Consider the following 25,388-nt stretch of genomic DNA (forward strand, 5'->3'; position numbering starts at 1 on the left):
GTAACAATACTTGTTGTCCAGGATGTGGGGAAAAAGGTATATTCATACATTGCTGGCGGGACTGCAAATTGGTACAACCACTCTGGAAAGCAGTGTGGAGATCACTCAGAAAACTTGGAATGAAACCAACATTTGACTCAACTATCCCACTCCTTGGCATACACCCAAAGGACTTTAAATCAGCATACAACAGTGATGAACCCACATGAATGTTTATAGCAGCATACTTCATAATAGCTAAGTTCTGGAACCAATTGGGTGCCCTTCAACAGATGAATGGATAAAGAAAATGTGGTATACATTCACAATGGAGTATTATTACTCAGACATAAAGAAGAATGAAATTACGGGATTTGCTAATAAATGGATGGAACTAGAGACTGTCACGTTAAGTGAAATAAGCCAATCCCCAAAAACCAAAGGTCAAATGTTCTCTCTGATATGCAGATACTAATACACAACATGGAGGCAAGGGAGAGAAGAACAGAAGTTTACTGGTTCAGATAAAGGTGAATGAGGGAAGGGAGGGAGGGAGGATGGGAATAAAAAAAGACAGTAGAATGAATCAGACATAACTTTTCCACGTTCATATATATACATGAACAGTTTAACTCCACATCGTGTATAATCAAAAGAATGTAAAGCATACTCCATGTATGTATGTCAAAATACACTCGACTGTTATGTATAATCTTAAAAGGAAGGAGGCTCTAAGGAAACTTAAACAAACAGAAGAGATAAAACCAAGAACACTAGAAGAAACTAAAGCTTTCCACAAACAGTAAATATAAAGTCATAGCCACACAAAAATAAAAACTCACACTGAAGGCCTATTTATCTCAGTTCATGTTACACCATACAATATGTTCTATTTTCAACAAAAAATTGTAAGGCATATCAAAAGAAAAAAAAAATGGTGTGAAGAGACAAAATAAGCATTAGAACCAGACTCAGATACAGCAGAAATATTAGAACGGTTCAACCAGATTTAAAATAACTTTCCTGAATATGGTAAGGGATCTAATCTAACAAGTGAATAATATCCAAGACAAATGGGCAATGCAAACAGATGAAAATACTAATAGAGAATTGAAAGGAAATATGAACATATAGGGAATCAGAATAAAGGAACTAGGCAGTGTTAGCACAAAAGGAGCAGGCCAGGTGCAAACTTCACAGATCATCAAAAGCCTTTATTCAGGAACACAGAATGACGCTACTGATGGACCCACTTTCCTGATGGAAAATAAGCCACTGGCCAAAGGAGGAATCTGAGCTCCAGTATATAGGTTATACTGAGAGGTGACTTAATTAATAAACATGTCAGTTTGGGCACTCAGGAATTTGATTTTTTGTTGTTGTTTTTACTGGGCAAAGTAGGGTCTGGGGTAAGCGGTCAGCATCTGGGATTTGTTTTTACTGGGCACGATGGAGGGTTGGAGGGTCAGCGGACAGCATCTAGAAAGGAATTATTTTGGGAGAGATCAATATTTAAGTCTCTTCTCAGGAGCTGTCATTCCAGGTTTGATGGACACCTTCTCCCAGGGCTTGTTTTGTCACTGGGAAAGAATGTATTGTGAAAGGATCAATGCTATCAGTGTATGGCTTTCTTTTTCACTCCTTTTTCCAGGGTCACACTATCTTGGGGTTAGTCACTTCTCATATCTAATAGGCATAGAAATGAAATAAAGGTGTTAAAGAAAGAGCCAGTGGTTATTTTTTCCACAATGAGAGATTTGTCCAATATTATTAAGCCAATGGGAAGGATCTAATTCAGGAGAAACTGAATTGAGAAAGTGGAAAATTGATAAATGCTTTGAGAGATTCTTTACAAGTTCAGGATTAAATCCTAAAAGGAGGAAGAGGAGAAATAATACATCAGGTCAAGCCAACAGGTTTCAAACTTTAGTGTCTTTGAAGCTTTTTTTTTTTTTAATTATACAATATGGCAATACGGCTACCTCAAAAAGATTACACTGCTTCCCATTCCATCCCATCCTTTCTTTAATAATTAATTTATTATTAATTTGTCATTATTTAAGAAATTCCCAAGGGAATTTTCCTAACACTCTCAGCCACTAGAGAGCTGTATGACTTTTAATTCCCCTAAATTCACTTTGAGATTTTCAAACCTAAAGGTGGAAACAAAAACCAGCAAAATGAACAGTAACCAATTACTTAAGTACATCTTTACACATTCCTTTGTTTAATCAATAAATATTTACGAAGCATGTTCTTTAGGCTAAAAGACACACCAGGGAACAAAACAAAAATCTGTCCTCATTGAGTTTCATTACTTGTGAAGGCAAATTAATAAGCAGGTATATAACTACAGGGATAAATTTTATGGAAAAAATAAAGGGTGAGGGATCAAAATGCTGGATGTATTATTTTATGGATGGTGATATCTGGAAAAAAATGAGTTAAAGAGATTATCTTGGAGCACAATATTCCAAAGAATGGTAAATGTAGACAAGCACAAATACGAATAACGTGCCTGATGTGTTGTGTAACAAAGCATGCTGAGAGTAAAATACCCAAGTAACACCCTGTAAGAATGTGAGCATTTACTCTAGTAAAATATGAAAAAACTTGAGGAAGGTTTTTAGCAGACAAATCACAATAAAAACTTTATGGAGGGTGCTGGGAAAAAGATTAGGCACCATAATGTGACAATGAGTTATATGATACTGCTAGTCTCAACGTATTTTGCAGGTAAAAATCATTGATTTATTGGGGTATAAGAGAGAAGTCCAAGGTACTCCAGAGTTTTTCACCTCAGAAACTGCCAAGTGGAATTCACCATTTACTAAAATGGGAAAGACTTGCAAAAGAAGGATTTTGGTTTTGAATATAAATTTTGAGGTGTCTTATAATTTCTAAGTGCAGATGTTTCCTTTTTCTTGGGAGGTCTTGGATAGAGCTAAAACTTGTGAATTACCCTTATCAGTGATTTTAAAAGGCATAAGGCAGTAGTGAAGAGAACAGGTTAAGGAATGACCCAGCAACACTCTTGATGTTCAGTTATGGGACAGGTGAGCAGATCCCAGTTAAGTATTTTACAAGAAGTAGCCATGAACCAGGGGAACATCTAGGGAAGAGCAAAAACAAAATGAAGTATTTCAAAACTCAAGAAGTGATCAATTAGATCAGAGCTGCTAATGGGTCAGTTAAGAACAAAAGTGTAAACTGGCTACTGTGTTTGGCTGGATGGCTATTGTTGACTTTCACAAAAAGGCCTTTTTTGGTGAAGTGGTAGGATGGACAAAAGCCAGAGTACCATATTCAAAGGTGAACAGAAGGTTCTCTTCCAAGAACTTTCAACAAGTTGTGATGACAAAAAGATCAATTGCGCTGAAGAAGATTAGAGAAAGGGATGTTGAAGGTTTGTGAAGAGAGAACAAAAGTGATCTGGAAGTGCCAGAGAGATAAATAAACTGGGGAACTTCAGTGGAATTTAGTGAGCAGCCCAAAGGAACCGTTTCAAGTTACAAGCGAGATAAGTCAGCAGAATTTTAAGGCAGGGTGGTTAAAAAACAAAATCATCTAGTATCAAGCATAACGATGTTTGATCTGGGGTTCCAGAAGCTGATGAACCTGACCATGTGAGCACAGCATAGAAGCATCAAACTAGAATGTAGATGGGGGGGGCGGGGCGCCCCCAAACTCTAAGTACTAGGAGGACAAGTGGTCCTAAACAAAACCAGGTCTTCTCAGAGCAAGCAGAGCACTATTGATTTTTAAAAGGCTGCTCCAAGCGAGAGAAGGAACCACTGCCGCCTGGGAGATTCAGGCTGTTGACCATACCCAGATGCAGTAAAATGACCCCTTTCCAAATCTAGGGAGAGTATCTAGAAGGGCTCCCTCGGCTGCCCACGGGAATTGACTACGGGTTTTCGCGCCGGAACTTACGGCGAGAGGTTTGGCTGCTTGCGGCTGTTTGTCGGAGAAACGGGCATGGTGGCGACGGGCTTGGGAGTTGTCGACCACCCCTTTCCAGGCTGCTTCTGGAGCCCCTGTTCCCCAACCCCGGGCGTTAGCGGGTAGCGCCGAAGCTCAGAAATGTTTGCCGGGCGCCATGGAGACGGTGGAGCCCTGGCTCAACAAGCGGCCGCGCGGTTGGCTGGCGGCTCGAGGCCGAGGAGGAGGGCGGAGGCGGAGGGGAGGGCAGAGGGTTGGTGGAGCAGGAGGAAGCTCCGGACGACGACTGGAAGGAGGAGGCGGGCGGCCCGGGCCCCAGGCCCCTCCCAGGCTCTGAGTCTCCCGGCTGCAGGCGGATGGATGGGGCTTCTTCAGGCGGTGGTGGCAGCAGCGAAGGTGGCGGCGGCGGCAGCGGCAGCGGCTGTAAGTGCAGCCTCTATACACCATCTCTCCCCTCTCACTCCTCTAGGGATGAGGGGCTCCTGAGGTGTCCTCAGTCCCCTTTCTCTCCCTCCCCTCCCCCACTGCAGAGTACCGCCCGGAAGACTCTTAACTTCCGGGGAGGGGCTGCCAGAGAACGCGCCTGGTCGCGGGCCGAGCGGAGCCGCCGGCCACCGGAGGCGCATGCGCAACTCCCTGCCTCCGCCCACCCCCTCCGCGCCCGATCTTTCTGCTTCGCGGTGGCGGCAGCGCGGGTCTCCCTGGCGTCCACGGCGCGCTGGGAATCCGCTGCGGAGTGAGTTCGCCTCGCCCCGGTTGCTCCAGCCCCTTTTACCAGTCGGTCCTCGATCCTGGTCGGGGTGGGGTCAAATGACCACTCCCCTGTGGCTCCACCCCTTTCCCCTGCGTTTCCCCAAATGTGTCCGGCCCTGGGAGGCTCCCTCCGAAACACTGCAGCCCTTGTGGTAGCGGGGTCCTGGGCCAACCTGCCCTTTCTAAGAGAGCAGAGGAGGGAAGAGACTGCAAAGATGGCATTGCCGTAAGGGAGCTAGGCGTGCTTGCCTCCTTTGGTGATGTTTCAGCTTATAACGGAGAGGTCCCTGGCCTGGAGCGCATCTCTGGTCCTTGCATGCTCTGTGACCTTGGGCGAGTCGCTATCCTTCTCTGGGCTTCAATTTTCCCCATTTAGCGTTCCTCCCCACAACGCTAAAACTGTAATTTTGCAGGAAAACTTAACGCAATTTTATGGCCAGTCTAAGGCCGCTTAGCACACACGACCCCGAGTTGACCGAACCTTCTTTCTTAACTCGTGGGTGAAATACGGCGACCTATTTATTGGGTTGCTTTTATTCCTTTACTGTTGGTTACAAATTGCATTATTTTTTTTCCCCAAAATTGTACTGGGATACTTGACCTAGTTCCCAGTAATGTTTTTAAAAATTTGAGACAGAATGGTGATCTTGGGATAAAAATTGTTTTCTGACTCTTTGCTACTGAGGCTCTCTTTCCTTTAATCCAGATGGTGTGGTGGCTCGGTTCTCCCAGTGCCTGGCTGAGTTTCGGACGTGGTTAAGAACCAACTGGTTGAGGTTCAATGCAGACAAGACGGATGTGATGCTGGTAGGCAAGGGCACACTTGGAGATGAAGGGAGGGAAAATCCAAACTCCCTCAAATAATATAAATATTACGTTACTTTTCTGTATGTTCCAGTGTTTGAGAACTACTAACAGGCCAATAATTTCCACAATTTGGATGAGATACTTAACATCAGCGATGTATAAAATCTTAACATATTAGTTTGTAATATACTGATGAAATAGGGCCACTGGATAAAGCCACTAGATAAGAATTATGAAAAGAAAACCAGAACTGTTCTCTGAAGAACCAAAGGCTAAATAAGTGTTTGGGGTGTTAATAATAAAAAAACTAACAAAAGTATGATGTTTTTGTTGCATAGATATGGGCTTCCAAATGTAATACATTACTGCTTTTGCAACCTGCATTATGCCTACTAATGTGAAGGTAAATCTAAAATGTTATTTAAGAAAACGAGTTTTAATAGTTTACAAAACAATCTCAAAAGGACTTGGACCCTGAAAATTATTAGATACAGAATTCGTTTTTAGGATTTTCGATGTGTTGTGTTCACCTATTTCAGTATATCAGCCCCGGAATTAAAATTGTTACTAGTCTTTCCTTGGTGCATTTTGAGAGATTCCTTTTTGACTTGCATGAACATGTTTCCATAGTATAGGTGTATACATTTCTTGTATTTGAATCAGGAGTTGGTCCTGAATAAAAGGTTATATTTCTTAGGCATAAAATTGTCAGATGAGTTTTTTTATGGGTTAGTTTAAGGTTGAGGTAAATTTGTGATCCTAAATGCATCTGTCAGTAGCAACATAATATCTTTAAGGGGTTCATGTGTGTTTGGGCGTATGTATGCATTTTATAGCTTCTGAAATTGTTGAATAACTTTTGAATGGAGGATTCAGTAAGTTGCTCAAAAATATTTCCCAACATAATAATAGTTGTGAGTAGTTTAATGTAGTAGAAAATTAGTATTAGTTTGCTTAAAAACAAGGAGAGAGTAAGAGCAAAAGAGGCATTTATTTAGATTTTCTGTAGGGATTTTTTTGTTTGGGGATATAAAGCATAATACATAAATTTGGAATTAGTCACAATTTTTTGACTTGTACAGTTCTAACAGAGCTGCCATTTTGTCTGGAATTAATAATATACAGTACAATAATTTTGAACAAGTCATAGTTAACAATGATTTTTCTCACGCTTTTAGCTTTATTATGTCCTGTTTGTAGCTCTCTTAATAGCAATAGGATTTAAAGATATAGTTTTGTTAAACTAAGTCAATGACTGTTGGCATTTGAATACAAAAAAGATATCTGTTGAATTAATACAAAGGGTAATAGATGAAAATGACTAAGTCAGATTCTGGCTTAATAAACAGAAGAATGTTTCAAAATTTGAGCTTTTTTTGAAAACAGCAGTCACTTTATGAGATATGATGACTCACAGGAGGTGTTTAAACATAAGCAGAAAAGCCTGGTAGTAGAAGCATTCTGAGGAATTCCTATGCCAAAGTATAGAGAAATTGACTAAAAACCTATAAAGTCCCATCCAACACTAAGATTGAACAGTGAATAGTTAGTTCTTACGTATTTTATACTGAAGAGTTAGCAAGAGTTTTGAGAAAGACTTTTTTTCCTTAAAGAAGCTCTGTAAAGAATAAAATGAGTGAAAGTAACTGAATTCCATAGTGATGTGTTACCTATAACTTAAGAGTACTAGAACTTTTTCTCCTTCCTTTAGATTGACTAAACCCACATTTATAGGAAAAAAAATGTGGAGGGGAATTTTTTTTCCTAAATAACAATGCCATTTAAAGTTAATAGCATTGATAAAGAAATATTAAACTTAAAAGTTGTTTAATAGCAAGATAAATATCCATTTAAAAATGTCTTAGACCCAATTTCCTAACTTCCAATATTCATTTCAGTCCTTAACGGGACCTGATCCCTTGTTCTTTATTCCAATTGGGATTTTTCTATATGGTTGAACTGAAGAATCAAAGAATTAATGGACTAAAGCAAGCAAGTTATTTCTGTGCCTTGTATTTTAACAATGCTTTAGTCTTTCCCTTGATAGCCAGCTCAATTTCATATATTAACTTTCATGTTTTAAAGGAAAGCTTTCCCTAAACTTTCTGGTATATAAAACCTAAGTTTCTTCTACCTCTAGGCCTTATGTTGTTTTTATTTGTACCCACCTCAGGGCCAGGCACATACATTGTTTTATGCCTTTAGCTTTTTTCATCAAGTGTATCAAGAAAACGGTTTATTAACTGACATTTCTAAAAAGTCATTTTACTTTCAGACCAAAATAAAAATATTCAACAGGGTAACTCATAGAAACTATATATCTGTGCTAAAATATTTATTCTCTCAAAAGAATCCTCAAAAAAAACACTTTTATATATTTTCTTAAAGATAAATGGAAATACTGTACAGTACAGTTAATGGTAAAAATTGTTTGTAGACTTGGGAACTTTAAAGTTTTCCTTTCTCTTCTTTCCCTTGCTTTTCTTTCAGTAGAAAATGTGCATCAGATGTTTATGTTTAATTGGTTTACAGACTGTCTGTGGACTCTTTTCCTGTCAAATTACCAGGTAATGTCCTTTCACTTAGCAGCTACTTCATATACCTGTAAATGCAGTTTATTCATGCACAAATTATTGGACATAAGAGTTTCAAGTTAATATTGTCTTTGGAAATATTTAGGAAAATGCTTGATAGAGCCTAGAATTTTAAGGGAATACAAGTAATTTTAAAAGCAGTGTCCCCCATATTGCATTGTAAACGTTTAAAAAAATTGTGTATGTACACATTTATGCAATATATTATAGTCTCACATTATTTAGAAGGAATGAATAATTTTCATTTAATTATTTGATTTTTGGTACCAACTTTTGTTGAAACTGCATTAAGAATCCTTAAAGATGGGGGGGTGGACAAAAAAGTGTCTGTTGAATAAGTCTTTTTAAACTCCTGGTTTAGTAAAGTATTAGTGTCCACTTTAATAGTGCCTTGGTATTGGCTAGTATCTACTTTAGTAATGGAAGTGAAACAAGTTTGTTACTTTGAAATCATTGGCTCTGGCAGTCATCAGTATTGGTATCAAGGCCAACTGGCAGCTCTAGGCCAATACATTAAAACTTTCAAATCGCAGGCATTGCAAACAAGTAGGTTCTTCCATGCAGTCAAGTAGATTATTTATGTCAATCAAAGAACGACTTCTCATTATTTTACATTTAAAATTTTTGTTTAGTTGTGCAAAAATTCAACCATTGCTGTATGTTGCTACTGGCGTCATACAGTGTGTGAGGAAAAACAAATGAAATTTGAGGATGGCAGACTACCTAACAATCCCTTTTCTTAATCTTTGCTCTGCCCCTTCTAAATTGAGTCAGGATCTCAAGTTCAAAGCCGGCCTCAGCAAAAGCGAGGCGCTAAGCAACTCAGTGAGACCCTGTCTCTAAATAAAATACAGAATAGGTCTGGGGATGTGGCTCAGTGGTCCAGTGCCCCTGAATTATTCAATCCCCGGTACCAAAAAAAAAAAAAAAAAAAAAAAAAAAAAAAGATTTTGGATGTGGGATGTTACATTTCCTGTCAGGAATCACCGAGAAATATTTGTAAAGGGATAACCGCTTTACAGTTCGTGCCGCTGTTGCATCCCAGCAACATCCGTTCTCCAGCATTCAAAAATGATCTCGACTTGTAAAATAGAACGTATTTTCCACTGCTATGTAAATGCTGGTCGGGCCTCTGGTACCTTCTCGCGCCCTCTCTGCCCGAGATGCGCGGGCTCCGGTCGCAGGTCCTTTGGGGCGGGCGCCTGGCGCGGAGATGCCCAACTTCCCCACACCCACCTTGGCCCCGCCCCGTCCGCGCTCTACCAGGAGGGCTGGCCTCGGGGCCGCGCGCGCGTTCTCGCGTCCGTGCTCCGCGCGTGCTAGCTGGCCTTTTCCCTCCAGTCCAGCCCAGCCGGGGCGCCGCGAGGGGGCGGAGTGGGGTGTGGTGGGCGCGCTCGGGCGGCTCCTGCGCGTTCCCGCTGAGGCAGCGGCGGCGGGAGCGGCAGAGGCGGCGGCGGCGGCCCGAGTCCCGTTTCCGAGTCTCACATCCGGGTTCTGGCCGTGACCCAGCCGCGGCCGCCGCGGAGATGTGACCCGGCAGTACGGCAAATATGGCGGAGGTAAGGGAGCGAGCTCCCCCTCCCTGTCCCGGAGCCGGGCGCCCCCGGGCCCTGGCCGGGGAGGAGTGGAGTGGGCCTGGCCAGGAGAGGCCCAGCCCTGCTGGCGCCACTGCCCACCTGTTGTCCGGAACAGGCCGCGCTCTGGGCGGGAGCTTTCCCTGGAACTTAGTTGGGATGGGTCCGGGGATAGGAGAAAGCGGAGACGTAGTTGGACTTCGGGGCCAGTTTGAAGGGCTGGATGCTACGCAGTAGTGCAGGGCGAGGGGGAGGGGGCGCTGGTCTGGGAAGGGTTGCCTGTGGCGCAACTTCGCCGGCCGGTGCCAGGGCCAGGAGAGGAGCCGCTGCTTCCTCTTGCGAAGTTTCTTCCCTCCCTAACCGAGATGCTGTTGCGCCCTTCCGCGTCACCCCCACCCGTTTGCTACTGACATCCAGTCGCTGTTGGTGGAGAAAACATAAGGCTGAACGGCCTTTAATTCTCCTAGTAAAGATAAAATGAGCGTGGAGAAAATCACGTTCCCAATTCCGCCTTTCAAACTAGGGGAATCTCCCCATTTCTCCGAAGAGTTAACAACTCCCTCCCCCGCCTTTCAACTTACACACCGCCGCCGCAAGGTAGAACCTCTGGAGTTGCTTTTCTACCCTTCAACTTAACCCCCTTCACCGTTTAGCACCCCCCCCCCCAAATCCAAATCAAAGCTACTTATTTTCCTTCTGATTTTTGTTTTCTTAAGAAATCCACCCCCCCCCCTTACTTGTCTTTGCTCATTTTCTAGTAAACAAGTTTCCAAAGCCCCTTTCTGCTATGTTAGATTGGTTTGCATATTTGGAACACGAAATTGATGACAAACAACCACTTGTTGGTTTATAATTAATTGGAACTTCGTATATGCTATTAAAAATCCAAATTTTGTCTCTCGTTTAAGGTTTTAAACGTAGGAAGTTTTGTGATTTATTTGTTTTGTTTACTTTTTTTTTTCCCACCCATGTGAGAATTTCGTTATTCTTTATCCCTGAGTTTGCAGTCGTGTATTTGGACTTGTGTGTCTCCTTGAAAAGCCACTCAACATTTGGTTAATATGGCATTACTCTTGTTAGAATTACCATATTCATTTTTAGAGACACCTAAAAATAGATTCAGGAAGTAGGTAATTTTATTTGTTCTTTAGCCCCCAATTTTTAACTCCTTTATTTGCTAACTAAAATCAGTCGTATTTTTCTCAATACCATAATACCCTTTTTAGACCTTGGAATACAGAAAAATGGTTAGATTGTGTAGCTTTTTTTAGGTACCTAAAGGTTTGTTTTCTGGAAGCTCTTAGGATGTTATTTCTACTTGTCTTATGGAAACTAGATTTATATCTATGTGCGGGAGTATTTGCTGTTAAAGGAGGAAGAGGTTTTATTGTACCATGACTTTGTGCCGCTAGTAGTCTTTTAAAAAACAATATTTCTGATGTATATCTAAATTTAGATATTATATTTTCATTTCTTTGGCTTTTTATGGTTAAAAAAATTGCGTTTCAGAGCACAAGAGTTGGAAAGCATATTCGTTTCTGTTTCACTTAAATGTGACTGGATTTAATCTAGTAGTCTGATGGTTATTACCTACATTTTAGAAAGCAGTGAGGATCGATGGTATTGTGTATTTTGCTTGATACATAGAGAAGGAGTAGTAATGTAGCAATGGACCTCCTTTCAGTGGGTTTTCATTAGATAAGTAGAATTGTGTTAAGGAGGTAGTGTTTCTTCCCTTGTGGTGCTCAATGGTTTGAGCTTTAAGTTGTGTGATCATAATCCAAGATAGGTTACTAAGGAAGAAAAATAACTTTATATGAAAATACATTGAAATTTGATTTAAAAAAAAAAAGTCATCTAGAAATTTTACTGCCCGGTGTACTAAAAACATGTTTATTAACATCTTGTTTCAGAAATTAAAGATGGTTTCATTAATGTAAGAGGGGAGAAACAGTATTTGGAGTCACCTATCATTTTCTAATATTTTCTAGTATATGCTTTTTATTACAAAGTGTATATTTTTCTTAAATATTTCATTGTTTGGAGAATGGAACTCTCATGTTTTCAGGAACACATGGATGGTTCAATTTCAAGAAGAAAAAAATTGATTTTATTTTCAGTGTATTTATTTAATGACTTGGAATCTTTAAATCATTTTTTATATTCTTCAGTTACTTGTAGATGGTTTTATTTATTGTGACTTTAAAGGAAAAGTAGAAGAACCTTGGTGTGTCCTATTAAACAATCTAAAATAGATGAAGAGGTAAAAAGTAAAAATAATTTAAATTTTTTGGTCTCAATACTTCAGTAATTGAGCTGGGGATGTAGCTCAGTGGTAGAGAGCTAGAATAGCATGGAAGACCATAGGTTCTATCACCAGCACTGCCATAAACAAACAAAAACAAAACCCTCAAACTTCAGTAATTGTGATGATTTTTTTAAAGACTGTTGGTTTCAAAAGATTAAATGAATGAGAAATGCTTTGTTTATAGCATCCTTTTACTTTTTGTGTGAGCTTTCAGATTTATTCTTTATGATACATGTGGTAAAATAATTCATATGCTGAACTGTTGTGCTTTTGATTAAGTAGACCTGAGTATTGATGTTAACTTACGAAATAACAGTGCAGAGCAGCAGTAAGCAGTTAAATCTTTGGGGGGAAAACAGTTATTGAAGAAACATGTCTCCAGAGAAAAATGTAGGTTTTATGCTCTGGGTTTTCTTTTTGTTGTTGTTTCCTACATAAGAGAATGACCCTGACTTTTTAAGAAAATATTTTAATTCTTGAATTCAAATTATTTTAGATGTACTAAATATGCTAATTATTCATAATTTTGATCTAATCATCCTAATTGAATCCATAATAGGAAGTATGTATTTAATGGTTTAAATTGTATTAGTATTAAAAACACTTAATATACTCAGAAAAATGGTAAATGCTCCCTTTCTTAGCACTTTTTGGTAAATTTCACTTTGCTTATTCCTTAAAATTATTTACCATCCTTTTAAAAGGAGGCTCTCCTTGTCACACTTAAAGGAAATTAAAGGGTAGTTACAGTTTTATGAAGGCACTGAGAGAGAGAAAACAAAAAGAGGAAGAAATAGTTGATCCTTAGGGTTTTATAAGGAATGTGTTATAGGGACCTTGGGAATGAACAATTTGTCATTTATTTTTCAAAGTTTATAAACATGTAAGGGACTTTCTTCTCAAGGAAAAAAAAGCTTCAGCACAGTGCAAGACCTGTTCTTTTTAATTTTTTCTTCTTTTATTCTATGTCACATTTCTATAATAAAATGAAAAAATTAATGAATTTAATACTGCTAAGTATTTTAATATTTTTAAAGATGGTACATGAACTATTCACTCACTATTTATTTCTTTTAAAAATACTCCTTAGTACTTTTTTTAAGAGTACTTGGATTTTGTGCTTTAAGGAAATAGGATCATGTCAGTGTGTTAATTTCTACTGTAAGCAAAACTTGTTCCACTGCAATGGATTTAAACCTTAAATAATTCTATATTCTGGTATTTATTTATTTATTTATTTTTAGTTTAGACTTCAAAAAAAATTAAGGTTTTATCCAAAGTAGGCATGAGCACCAATGCATCAGAGTTCTAAAAAGCTTTGTTCAGTGGAAGTATGAGAGTTGAAATACCTGAAAACTTAAAGGTTTGGTGGGACAAATAAAGAGGTGAATCACTGGAACTGGGGTTGTGGCTCAGTGATAGAGTGCTTGCCTCACATGTGTGAGGAGGCACTGGATTCTTAGCACTGCATATAAATAAATGAATGAAATAAAAAGAAGTAGTAGTGAATTATTTTAAGATAATTCTGGAGAGACTAATCAGTTTCTCAAATAATTTAGAAATAAACACTTCTATTGAATCTTAAGGGCACTGAATCCCACCCCCTTACATATAATATGAATAGTAAACAGCTTCATAGAAATTTCTTGATTGATGTTCAGATCAAAAGATTTGCAAATGGTTTCAACGTTTATTAAACCTGTTCACTGCTGGGGGTCTATTCTGTTGAGCTTATTTTGTGGCTTAGAAGTATGACTGTTATATTTTGTAGATAAGCAATTTGTGAAGTAGCACCCTAAAATAACGTTTTGCAAATTGAGGTTGTCTTTTCCTTATATTTCTAGATTCAAAAAAAAATTATTCAGAAGAGAAAATATGTTCATTCATTTAGCTAAATACTCTTTAGTAGTATTACAGATTTCAAACAATTCATAATAAAAGTAAGAAACTTGGGTCTTAAAAATTGAAATGATCTAAATTTTTCATCATAGAGAAAGTGGAACTTGAGCAGAGTTTATGCAGTTTTTCCTAAGTCATACAGTTAGTCTGGCACAGTTAAGAGTAGAACACAGCCTTCTGCATTCCTAATGCTTATTTTCCATAATATCATTCTACCCTCTAAATTATTCTTATTGTTGTAAATTTATTAATTTTAATTCCAAAACATACTTAACTGTTTTATACCCTAGCATTTCTGAAAGTAACAGCAAAGTATGGGACATAATTTTGTATGGCAGGAGAGGGTACTAAGCCCTGGGCATAGTATCCCTGCAACTTTTATCCAAGAATAGGGTCCCAAACTCCTTCCTGACCTCTGTCCTTAGTTGCTTTAAGAATCTGATTTAGCCTCTATAACTTAAGGAGATGTTGGCTACACTTAAAGAAATGGTGATGGAATTGGTTTGAGGGGGGGAAGTTTTGTTCACTTATTTGCATGGAAAATAAGCTTTTGATTGTCTGAAATAAAAGAGCCTAGGAATACTTCCTGACTATACTACCTTAATTTTTTTTTTGTAAAAATGTTAATAGTCTAGCCTTTTTCTAGAATCAATCTTTTATCTCCAGATTACAGTTTTCTGTTGCATGAAACACTTCCCATCATTTTCTACCATGTTCTAGAAAAGTGAAAAGAAATATTTGAATAATTAGGAGGCATTGAGTATTTGTTATAACTGTTAGTAACTTTATCAACTAAATCTTAAATATACTGGCAAGGATAACATGCTATACAAAAGTTAATATAGCACTTTTTTCATTTGAGTTAGCATACTAATTACTTTTAGGTTTGTCTTTCCAGTGTTGTTTCCCATCTCTGATAAAACAAGTATATATGCACCAAAAAATTTTCAAAATTATAACTTTGAAAAAATAGTACCAAGTACTAGGTTTTCGTAAAAATTGAAAAGAGAAGAAAATGAAAATGGTTTATAATTCAACAAAAGAGATTGGAAAATTCCAAGAGAACAGAAAAATGTAAACTGAAAAAAGCCTCTTCTCCCTAATTCATCCCCTAGAAAAAGCTATTATGAACAAATTCTTATGTATCTTTTTGAGGAAAAAAAAATTATGCATATTCTAGTCCAGTTTGTTGCACATTCTACATTTTTTAAATCTTAATTTTCTTAGCATTTTTTTCTCTTTCAACACAAACATATCTGTCTCATCCTTTTTAATGAATTCATGGTGTCCCATTGTTTGAAGGAGCTATATATTATTTTGAACTAGTTAAAAAGTTAAAATGGATTTTGGTTTTCCCCCAACTTTTTGCTTAGAACAACATTGTGGTAATGAATGGTATACATATATCTGAGTGTACTGTTTTAGGTATATCACAAGGGGAAGTTCATGTTGGCAAAATGATGTCAAAAATTGTTGAGCTAACTCCTTTCTACCAGTAAGGTCTAAGTGCATTTTAAATATTCTTAAACCACAATTTAAAAATTTTCCAGCTTACACTCATATTTTGATCTTTTTCTGAAACCAAGTGTTTCTATAAGCACTTGTTTACGTTTAATTTTTTGTTTGTTTTAATTTTCCCCCTCTCTTACCCCTTTCTAATTTGCTGTAGTAATTGTAAATGGTGCAAGTTTTCTTGGAGGGTATTGTTAGATAGAGATATCACTTCCTAAAAAGACATAGGTTACAGTCTGGTAAGACAGATGTCAACTCTGTTCACATTTTAAACGTGCTTTGAACTGATAAAAACCATTTTAGAAGGAAATAGAAAGTAAGGGGAAAGAGAAAAAAGTTAGCAAAAAATTATGGGGTTCTTTCTCTGGAAGGTATAAAAAGAACTCTGAGGTGTCAGAGGTTGTAGGCTTCATGTCTGACTTCATTACCACAGTGGAACCTTTATCTCATTTTATATCCCTGGGTTTACTAATCTATAAAATAAGGTAATGTTAGATTTACGGTTATGATCAAGAAACTATGCCTTTGAAAATATGTAGCATTATGTAAATATAAATTAGTTCTATATTTTTTCATAGCTAAATAAAAATTGCCCTCATTCCACCCTGAAACTTCCCATATTATTATATAAGCTCACATTTTATCTTGAAAGATAATCATTTTGTCAGTTGAACAATGTAATGTTCACAGTATGAACTGTTTTCAGATGCTAGTTTTAGAAGCTCATTTTTTATTTAATTGGATATAGTTAACTTGCAAGAAACTAATCTCATTCCTGTCTCCTAAACTGACACAATAAAATTTTATTTTGAATGTAAAATACTAAAATGTATATGGATACTAAATATGGGCAAACCATTCTGCCTTTTGCTCTTCCGTGCTAATCAATGCTTGACATATTGCAGTACCTCTGACGTAATGTGATCATTGATGTAATCTTTGAACTTTGTGTGCTTTGCTCTATGTGGGCTATACTTATAAATGCTACCAGTTCTCTAAATATTTGGTATCTGAAAAAAATGGAAAATATTTGGAACCTTTTCAGAACTTTAAAGTGGTAACTATTGACCAATAAAATAATGATCGTTTAGGGTTGGTGAGGCCTCTTGTAGATACCATTTGCAATTCAGCGTCCCTAGAATTATTCTAGGTAGTGTCAGTAAAAACATTCCCTTCAATTTTAGTAATTTGTTTTTAATCAGAAAGCCTTTTTTATCATAAGACTGTCAAATGAGATAATTATTGGAGTGTAAATTAAAACTAAATATTTGCCTAAGAACTATTTCTCTTAAGTTTCTAATTCATAAGTAATGCATATTTTTCTTGTTTATGTCATATAAATTTTGTTCTAAAAAGAAAACCAGCATTGCAGGTGTAATGGTACACTCCTTATAATCCCAGTGGCTGGGAGGCTGAAGCATGAGGATCACAAGTTCAAAAGCCAGTCTTAGCAACTTAGCCAGATCTTACACAACTCAGTGAGATCCTGTCTCTAAACAAAATACAAAAAAAATGGTCTGGGATGTGGTTCAGTGGTTAAGTACCCCTGAGTTCAATACCAGTACTAAAAAAGAAAAGAAAACCAACATTGTAAGACTCCCTGTGGTAGTAAACGATCTGATGAAGGTGGTCAATAATGTTGCTGTAGCCTTGTATGGAGATTGGGTTTATACTTGGAAAATAAAATTTAACTGCATGAAACATGAGTGAATTAATATTTTAAAATATTAGTTTGCTGTGTAATAATTGTGATGGTTAAAACCATTTCAAGTCGTAGCTGTGCCCCAAAAGATGTTAAGCAAGCTAGAAACCCTTTTTGTGGTTACATTACTCTCTTCATGTCACCCCCACTCTCAGGAGTAATTAATTGGAGGAAAAAAGCATTATATTGACTGTTCCAGCAGAGTAACTTTTAAATAATTGTAGTGTTGTGGCATTGGAAATAAAATACTAGATATTGTTATTTTTTCTTAGATAATGCTATAAGAAAGAACCATTCCAAGAATTGATAGGGAAAAAAATAGGACCATTGAAAAAGTGTGCCCCAAGAACCCAAGTCACCATGAAATTTAGAATGCCATACTTAAGATAGTACACTGTATACAATTTTCAAAATGGAACTTAAAACATTTTATAGGAATTTGTCTTTGACCCTAGCTTTTGAAAAATTAAGCATCATTTTCCTAATTTCTTTTTCTTCTTGCCTCTCTCTGTCCCATTACTTAGCAGAAGCAAAGAATACTGCAGTATCCCTATCATTCTATTGCTAGTGCTTTTGGCCTTCCTCCATGTCTGTCTTCTAATGGACGTGAAATAGGTACCTCTGAATGAATTGGCAAAGTTTTATTTATAAATTTATGTCATTTAAACATCTTTTACTGAATTTGTCTTGTAGGAATATGTAGATAAAACTTGTTTATAGTTGTAAATTAACAATTGAGGTAAAACACAACCACATACTTACTGACATGTGGTAACATTACTAAAATAAGTTCCTACAAATTTTCATCTTCATGTTTTCCAGTTGCTTGTGGTTAAATTTATGAGAGAATGGTACAGTAGAGGAAACGTTATAATTGGAAATCTTGCAGTCTCCCCTCAGATAACCTACCCTTTCTAGTCTTTAGTTTGAATGGTTACTAATTCTGTGATAACTTTTAAGAAATAATTATTTTTTGTTAAAGTTAGTCTATACTTCATATAACATTTTTAATTCTTTCCTTTTTCTTTCTTACAACATAATTTTTATTTATAATGATGCCTTTAAGTTGTTTCTGCCTCCATTTGCACAGTTCATTTTTTTAAAGCCATAGACCAGTTTGATAGCAAACTTTGTGCATAGTTTTTTCTTTATTGGAAAGACAAAATGTATTTCAGAAAATTCCAAGATCTAAAATCATGCCTCTTAATCCACATGTTATGAGGCCCACTTTTGCTTTTAAAATCTGAATGAATTTCATATTATTATCTTTTTTCTAGATTGAGTAGTATTCTAAATTTTTCTCTATGCTTAAATATAATAGAAAGTAAAGGGTTATGTTGAAGGTTTTAGTTTATTTTAAAACAATTCAGACATTAAAGCTTACCATAGTTTTTGGTGTGATGTTTGTCATCAGATGCTTCCTATATTGTTTGGGAAGATGTGCTATACAAAAATGCTAATTTGTCTTTTTTTCTCCCCCTCTTCAGCCATCTGTTGAGTCTTCAAGTCCAGGTAAGTATTTTCTATATTTTTTATGATCTATAATTGCCTAACATTTGTCCTATTAGTTGCATAAAGGCTAGAGGAGTTAGACTGTCATCTGACTTCCTTTTTTTCTGAATGCTTCTTTTCTCTGGGGAAAAAGAAATGGATGAAATGTTTGACTGCCCGTGAAAGTACAGGTGAGGCTGCCGTGGGTTTGTCCTCATGACTATTTTTGGGTCCTCTTCCTCCCTCCCCCTCCATTCCTCTTTTTCATTGATGAATTGCTGTATGTATTTATTATGATTTCAAATTGTTATTTGAATTGAAGCATATGCAAAGTGTATGCTTTGAAAGGGAATCAGTTAGGTTAGACATTTATTTGTGTAGGACATTCAGAATGTTTCATTTGAGAAAAAAACTTATTAATATATTTATTGGGGCAGGAAAATAAAGTAAAAAAAGATTCAAGAATTGAATAGTATTGTAAGTTAAGGAAGCAATTCTTAAATTTGAGTAGGATCAAGTTTTATTCTCTGACCTTTCATCTAGAATTTTTTATTTTCCCTCAGATACAGTTTTTTTTATTCCTATCTTAAAGGTGTAAACTTGTGATCAATTAGGGTCACAGATTTTTTAGTTTGGTCACTGTAGTGGTGTTTAGAAATTAGACTATTTTATATAAAATCTAAATTTAAGATTTAGGGTTCTTATGATCTCAGGATCTTTGGTACTTCTGGGTACAGCATTCATATTGAAGTTCAGGAGCAGGAAGGAAAGAGTCAGGTACTAGTCTTTTTGCCTTAGTGTCCAGGGACTTTACCAAGTCATGGGTTATTTGGATTAAGGAGCATCCCTATATAGAAGAGTGTGAAAGGGAGCCTTCTGAGGCCTGGTAATGTTTTATTTAAAACACATCTCACATATATTGAATATTTAGATATGAGATACATTCCACATTATTCCATATTATTGTAGCAATCATCTTTCTGTGTCTTTAGTTTTAGGAAGAAAGCTTTTTTTCAGAAATGCTTAAAATAATGGTCCAGGGTCCTTTTCATGAATAAAAATCATTATATACGGTAGGGTTGGACTAGATTACTTCCGGAACCCTTGTAAATAACTAGAGTGCTCAGTTTCCAGTTGATTTTGTCTTTATTTCAACTGAAAGCATTTTACTTTTTCTAACATGCTTTGTGACGTTTCTGAAACTCAGGGATATTTTTAGCTTTCTGGTTTATAGGTATGTTCTGGATGGGTTGAAATTGGAAGTAATCTGACCTCACATAAGTATTATATCATCATATCTTTTTTAGAAAGTAGAATTGTTTCCAGGATTTTTTTTCAAACTGATCATTTTCATTGCAAAAAATAGGTTCTAGTGTTCATTAATATTTAGACTGTTTAGATTTTTTTTATCAGTTTTGAGGCATTAAGTAGCAAGTGCATAAATATATAAAAATAACTTCTCCAAAACTAAACTCAGTTTGCATCAGCCTGGGCAGAACAGAAAGAATAATGGAGATTAAAGAACACAAATATCTTTAATCACCTTTGCTACTTGTTGAATACTTATACATGTAGATTATTTTATTTTTTAGATTGTTTTCAGACTGAGGAAAATATTTAGAGTTAGACAATGTTTTTTAATATCAGGCTTCTGCAAAAAATAATGTTTGTTGTAAGTAATGCTAGTAGAGAATTAACAAAAGTTAATGGAGAAAATCAAGAATTAGAAGCCCCATGTTAAAAAAAAAAAAAAAAAAAAAAATTGGTCCATGGCAAAAGACTGTGCCCTTTATAGCATGTGTACTTTGGAATCAATATTAATAATTACAATCACATGACCATACTAAGTGGTTTGTTCAAGGCGTCAGCCAATGTAACCTGTAAACCAAAGTGGAGGTACAATGAAAAGCTTTACCTATGACACTAGCAGCCATTAGAATCTTTGAAAAGGCATAAACTACCTTTTATGCAGTAAGATGGCATTTTGTGATAAAGCTGTGATATTTACCTTAACACTGAAGCAAATTTTTATGTATACAACGCACTAGACTCCCTACTCCTAAGAATTTATTATGTGGTATCCTCCCCGATCCTCACCCCCGGTCCTGTAAACAGCCTAATGATGGACCTAGCAATTGACAGAAAGGAATAGGATGATTAGTTAGTTAGGATGATTAGTTACCTAAAAAACAAGGTAAAAAGTCAGGTAAAGGGCTGGGGATGTGGCTCAAGTGGTAGCGCGCTCGCCTGGCATGCGGGCGGCCCGGGTTCAATCCTCAGCACCACATACAAACAAAGATGTTGTGTCTGCCGATAACTAAAAAATAAATATTAAAAAAAAAAAAAAGTCAGGTAAAACAAAACAGTCAGATTAAGGCTAGAAAAACAACAGAAATTGAAAGTTTTAATAGAAAAAAGTGCAGTGTGTATGTGGGCGAGAATTTGGAATGAAACGGGAGAAATTCACCTACACTTTTGTTATTTAATGTTGTGAGGCAGTGAAATGTCTTACTTGGCTTTACAGATGATGACAAAAAAATAGGGACTTCTGGTAAGTTAAATAGTACTTGTGATTTGATACTGTGTATTCATGGCTTGAGGTTTGTTAGTTTTTAGTTGGTAAGAGAGTAACGAATAATTAGGAATTAGTGTGATTATTTTTGATAATACCTGCATTTAAGAATTATGTTATGATTAGGATAATGTACAAAGAAATGGTATGAGGTTTGTTTTTTTTTTAAGGGTGTTTCTGCCTACAAAGGAGAAGAAAAGTAGAGCATCATCTGTAGAAAGACTTAATTATTGACTGCTGTGTATCTCGGAAGATTCCTGTGTGAACTGAAAGTTTCCTTTGAAAACTTGGAAAAAAGAGATAACAATTAAGACAAAAGTTTACATCTAAATTAATCATTCTTGTGCTCCTATGGAAACTGTTGTATCTAATCCCTCACTCACTGTTAGGATGCCCTTCTAAATGTATGCCAAGTTTTTCTTAATTCCAGTAGAAATTAAGATAGTATGCTTTTCTAGGTTTTTTGTAATTCTAAAACTGATAATCATTAATAACTCATTTTAATATAATCTTATATATGATTTGGCTAACAGTTATATATTTAGTAATTCATATTTAATACCATTTTTTTAAATGCTCCTCTGAGCACACTGCCTTCAAAGTGTGCTTTGCTGTCTGACCTGGCTTACGATTCACTCATCTTAGTAAACATAGGCTGTTCTTAAGTACTCTTTGAAGCAGGATACTTAAGGACTTACATAAGGCATGGAGTGCAGTAAAAACATAGGAATTGGAATTAGACACAGGATTCAGATTCCATTTTTGCCACCTACAGTCTCTATGAGTTCTGGGGTGCTACTTAAACTCTCTAAACCTAAAGTCTTTTTTTTTTTTTTTTTTTTCCCTCCTTTTAAATGGTGTGACAATACCTACTTGATAAAATTGTTTGAAGATTAGTGAGGTGTACTGTATGTGAAGTGCTTGAGCATACTATCTGGCAATACTAAGCAGAAAAAAATGGTTCTTATTTTTTAAAAATTTGGAAGGTGACTGAAGAGCTCTGAGCTTTTGGTATTTTCTTATCCCTAGTAGTCTGGCTTTCAAAAGTCAACCTGTATGTCTCTTTGTTTTATTTAATAGTTCTCTTATTAGAGTGAAAAAGGATTAGTACATCTGTTAATATAACTTCGAACAGTTTAAATTGATGTTAAGTAATGCTTTTTCAAACTTAAGTCCAGGTTTGGCAATGGTCAAATTTGTCGATTAATTTATAGAAACTATAATCCCCAGCCTTTACAGTCTACCATTACAAAGCTTGACCCTATTGAGTCTAGCAAAATTCCCTAATCACCAATATAAAAATGGACAGGCTTCCATAATAGTTACCCTAGACTATATTTAATGGTTTCAAAGAGAGTTTTTGTATGCAATTTTAATAAATTTTGCTTTTATCTCTGTCTTTGAGGAATTTCAGAACAAAATCAACTTAGTAAAGTTAAAGTCACCTACTCAAATATTAGAATGTGTTCTCAAGGAAGTGCTGATAGAAGAATACTTGAGTTCATCTGTATTTTCACTATACTATATTATCCCAGGTAATTCAATGATAGGGATACATTCCAGGTAAATGTGTCATTGAAGAGTGTGTATACATAAACCTAGGTGGTATAGTCTACTACACACCTAAACTGTATGCTATAGGCACCATTGTATATGCAGCCTGTCATTGACCAAAGGTCTTCATGCAGCAGATAAGTATATTCAAATGACTGTTTATTTCACATTACTATATATTCTTCTCAGGGGCCAGAGGGATCTTTACTCATTGCTCATTGAGTCTATCAAACAGTATTTAAATGGTTAAGATTGTGAGTTTTCCTACACCCAAAGTCATTTTTAATTGATATGATCAATTTATTCTTTACAACTTAAGCTTCACAATCAGAAGATTATAGCACAGTTTTTAAAGCTATAAATATTTACCCTCCCTCAATTTTGCAGTTGTAACTGAAACTATAGGAGTAAAAACAGGTCAAACTCTAAACCCTTAGAAGAGTGTTTTATGTAGGACTGGGGATGTAGCTCAACAGTAAAGCTCTCTCCTAGAAGAGTTTTGGGTGTGTGTGTGTGAGTGTGTGTGTGATAATGAATAAGTTCAGGAATTTTAAAAAGCAGTAATATTTACTGTTATAACTTTCTATGATAATTTTTTTACTTATATGTGGCTTCAATAATGTATGTACACTAAATTAATAAGATATACCTAATTTGGTTTACCATATTTTTAAAAATATTCTTTACCAGGAGGTTCAGCAACATCAGATGACCATGAATTTGATCCATCAGCTGACATGCTGGTTCATGATTTTGATGATGAACGAACATTAGAAGAGGAAGAAATGATGGAAGGAGAAACAAACTTCAGTTCTGAAATAGAGGATCTTGCAAGGGTAAATAATATTAAGAGCTAGAGGATGAAGCAGTTATAACTTTTTTGTGGAGAGAGAAAACATTGAAATTTTGATGCTCTAGTTTCAGGGAATATCATTTGATCATAGGTGGAATATTTAAAGTTTGAAATTAAATAGTGTTTAAAAAATAGTTTTATTATGTGAAATAATAGAATTCAGTAGTGAATTTGGTAAGGGGTCACAGGGCTGGGTCAAAATGGACTATAAAGTAAAACAATTCTAAGTTTCCTCTTACATTCCTACTACTTTTCCCCAGTTACTACACCTTTTATTTACTTCCCTTCAAAGCCAAAATATTTTAAGAATTGTCATCATCTCCCATTTACTGCATAAAGTGTTCTGGATTGTTCTGTCCCTTCCTATCAAGGTGACCCTTGACATTAATTGTTATATTCTTTATTATATTCACTTTCCTCTGTCTACCTCACTTTTTCTCAGTGCTAATAAATGCAGTTTACTGTTCCCTTCTTCTACTTGAATTCTGGAGTACCCCACTTTATTTTTTTCTATCCATTCTCTCCCCCTCGCACTATTCACTGTCTTGCAGACTCTTCTTCCTTTAGCCAAGATTTAAATGTTTGCATTTCTTGATTCTCAGTTGTGTTTTTTCCCTCCTGTTTCTAACTAGATAAATGCACCTCAAAGTGCAGTTATGAGGGTCAACTGCATCATCAGAGTTGTCATAGACTTATATTTTTTTAAATATTATTTAGTTGTAGAAGAACAGCATTTTATCTATCTGTCTATTTATGTATTTATTTATTTGGTGCTGAGGATCTAACCTAGTGCCTCACACATGCCAGGCAAGCGCTTTACCACTGAGCCACAACCCTGGTCCATAGACTTATTTTTAAAACAACAGATTCCTCTGCCTTTCTCCAGGCATACGAAATCAGGATCTCTGGGAATGGGATTCAGATCTTCAATGTCATTAAGCAGGTTTGAATTGTGTGCACAGCAAATTTTGAAAATCTGATCAACCTGTTTTTGTATATGCTCAGTTTTTCTACATTGCTAGTATTAAATTATTCCCTATCTCCAATTTGTTCATCCAACTTGGCATGCATGTCTGCTTGTATATTTCAACAGACATCTCTAAATTTTAAATATCCAAGCAAGAACTGTTGATTGTTCTCTCTGTGACTGTTCCTTCCCTACTTCTCTCTCTCTGAAACATACTATTACTGTTTACCCTTTTGTTTAAGTCAGAAACTAGGGAGTTAGCTTCCTTCTCTCCCAATATCAAATTTCTAAATAAGCGTATCATTTCTACCCACAAAAATATTTCTTGTCTGATTCTTTTGTTCCCTCTCTTCCCAGGTTGCAATCACTTCTATCCTAGATTATTACTGTAGCTTCTTAACTGGTTTCCCATTTCTCTTTTACTGTCTTGCTCCTACTATATTTCCTCCCAGCAGCCATGATGATCTTTTGAAAATGTAATTGAGTTTATTGCAACCTCCTAACTTCCTGTTATTCCTAAAGAAAATTCAACCTTGTGCAAGGCTATCTGAATGATAAGATTTCTCATCCATATACTGCATTGCCCCTGTTATTGCTATTTCATAACCATACTAGCTGCTTTGTTCTTGGATTTTCCAGTTTTTCCCTGCTTTGAAACTTTTTCACAAATAAACACTCTGGTACATATTTTCAAAGGCTAGCTCCTATGAATTTGTTGTTGCTCCTACAGAATGGTCTTTCCTATTCCTCAATTAGTGTTATTTTTTGGTTGATTGGTTTTAACCACTATTGTATCCTATTCAATGCTTTTTTAAAATCCTAACTCAATTTTTAAATTTTTATTTAATTTATTATTTGTAGCCTCCACGAATTTAGTGAGG

The 25,388-nt window shown here is 36.3% G+C and overlaps 2 protein-coding genes across 9 annotated transcripts in view; one reads left to right on the forward strand and one right to left on the reverse strand.

The window, feature by feature from the left end:
• Nucleotides 1-4,142, reverse strand: part of Dnai4 (dynein axonemal intermediate chain 4) — a 117,559-nt gene extending 113,417 nt beyond the window's left edge. For 2 of the 3 annotated variants that reach the window (XM_071617938.1, XM_027949563.3), the window contains exon 1: nucleotides 3,913-4,142. In XM_071617938.1, coding sequence (XP_071474039.1) covers nucleotides 3,913-3,959 — 47 coding nt within the window. In that variant the 5' untranslated portion in view covers nucleotides 3,960-4,142. The remainder of the gene's footprint in view (nucleotides 1-3,912) is intronic. The other variant, XM_071617939.1, reaches the window with a different exon arrangement.
• Nucleotides 4,143-4,211: 69 nt separating this feature from the next.
• Nucleotides 4,212-25,388, forward strand: part of Mier1 (MIER1 transcriptional regulator) — a 64,148-nt gene continuing 42,971 nt past the window's right edge. Inside the window, exons 1-6 of one of the 6 annotated variants that reach the window (XM_027949498.3) lie at nucleotides 4,212-4,344; nucleotides 5,381-5,481; nucleotides 7,975-8,048; nucleotides 18,558-18,582; nucleotides 18,716-18,752; nucleotides 23,378-23,523. In XM_027949498.3, the coding sequence (XP_027805299.3) occupies nucleotides 4,278-4,344; nucleotides 5,381-5,481; nucleotides 7,975-8,048; nucleotides 18,558-18,582; nucleotides 18,716-18,752; nucleotides 23,378-23,523 (450 nt within the window). In that variant the 5' untranslated portion in view covers nucleotides 4,212-4,277. Of the gene's footprint in view, nucleotides 4,345-4,543; nucleotides 4,658-4,702; nucleotides 4,901-5,380; nucleotides 5,482-7,971; nucleotides 8,049-9,492; nucleotides 9,635-18,557; nucleotides 18,583-18,715; nucleotides 18,753-22,595; nucleotides 22,669-23,377; nucleotides 23,524-25,388 lie in introns of those variants that run through there. The other 5 variants (XM_027949494.3, XM_027949493.3, XM_027949496.3 and 2 more) reach the window with 5 other exon arrangements.

Source organism: Marmota flaviventris, chromosome 10 (assembly GCF_047511675.1).
Source record: "Marmota flaviventris isolate mMarFla1 chromosome 10, mMarFla1.hap1, whole genome shotgun sequence".
Classification (NCBI taxonomy): domain Eukaryota; kingdom Metazoa; phylum Chordata; class Mammalia; order Rodentia; family Sciuridae; genus Marmota; species Marmota flaviventris.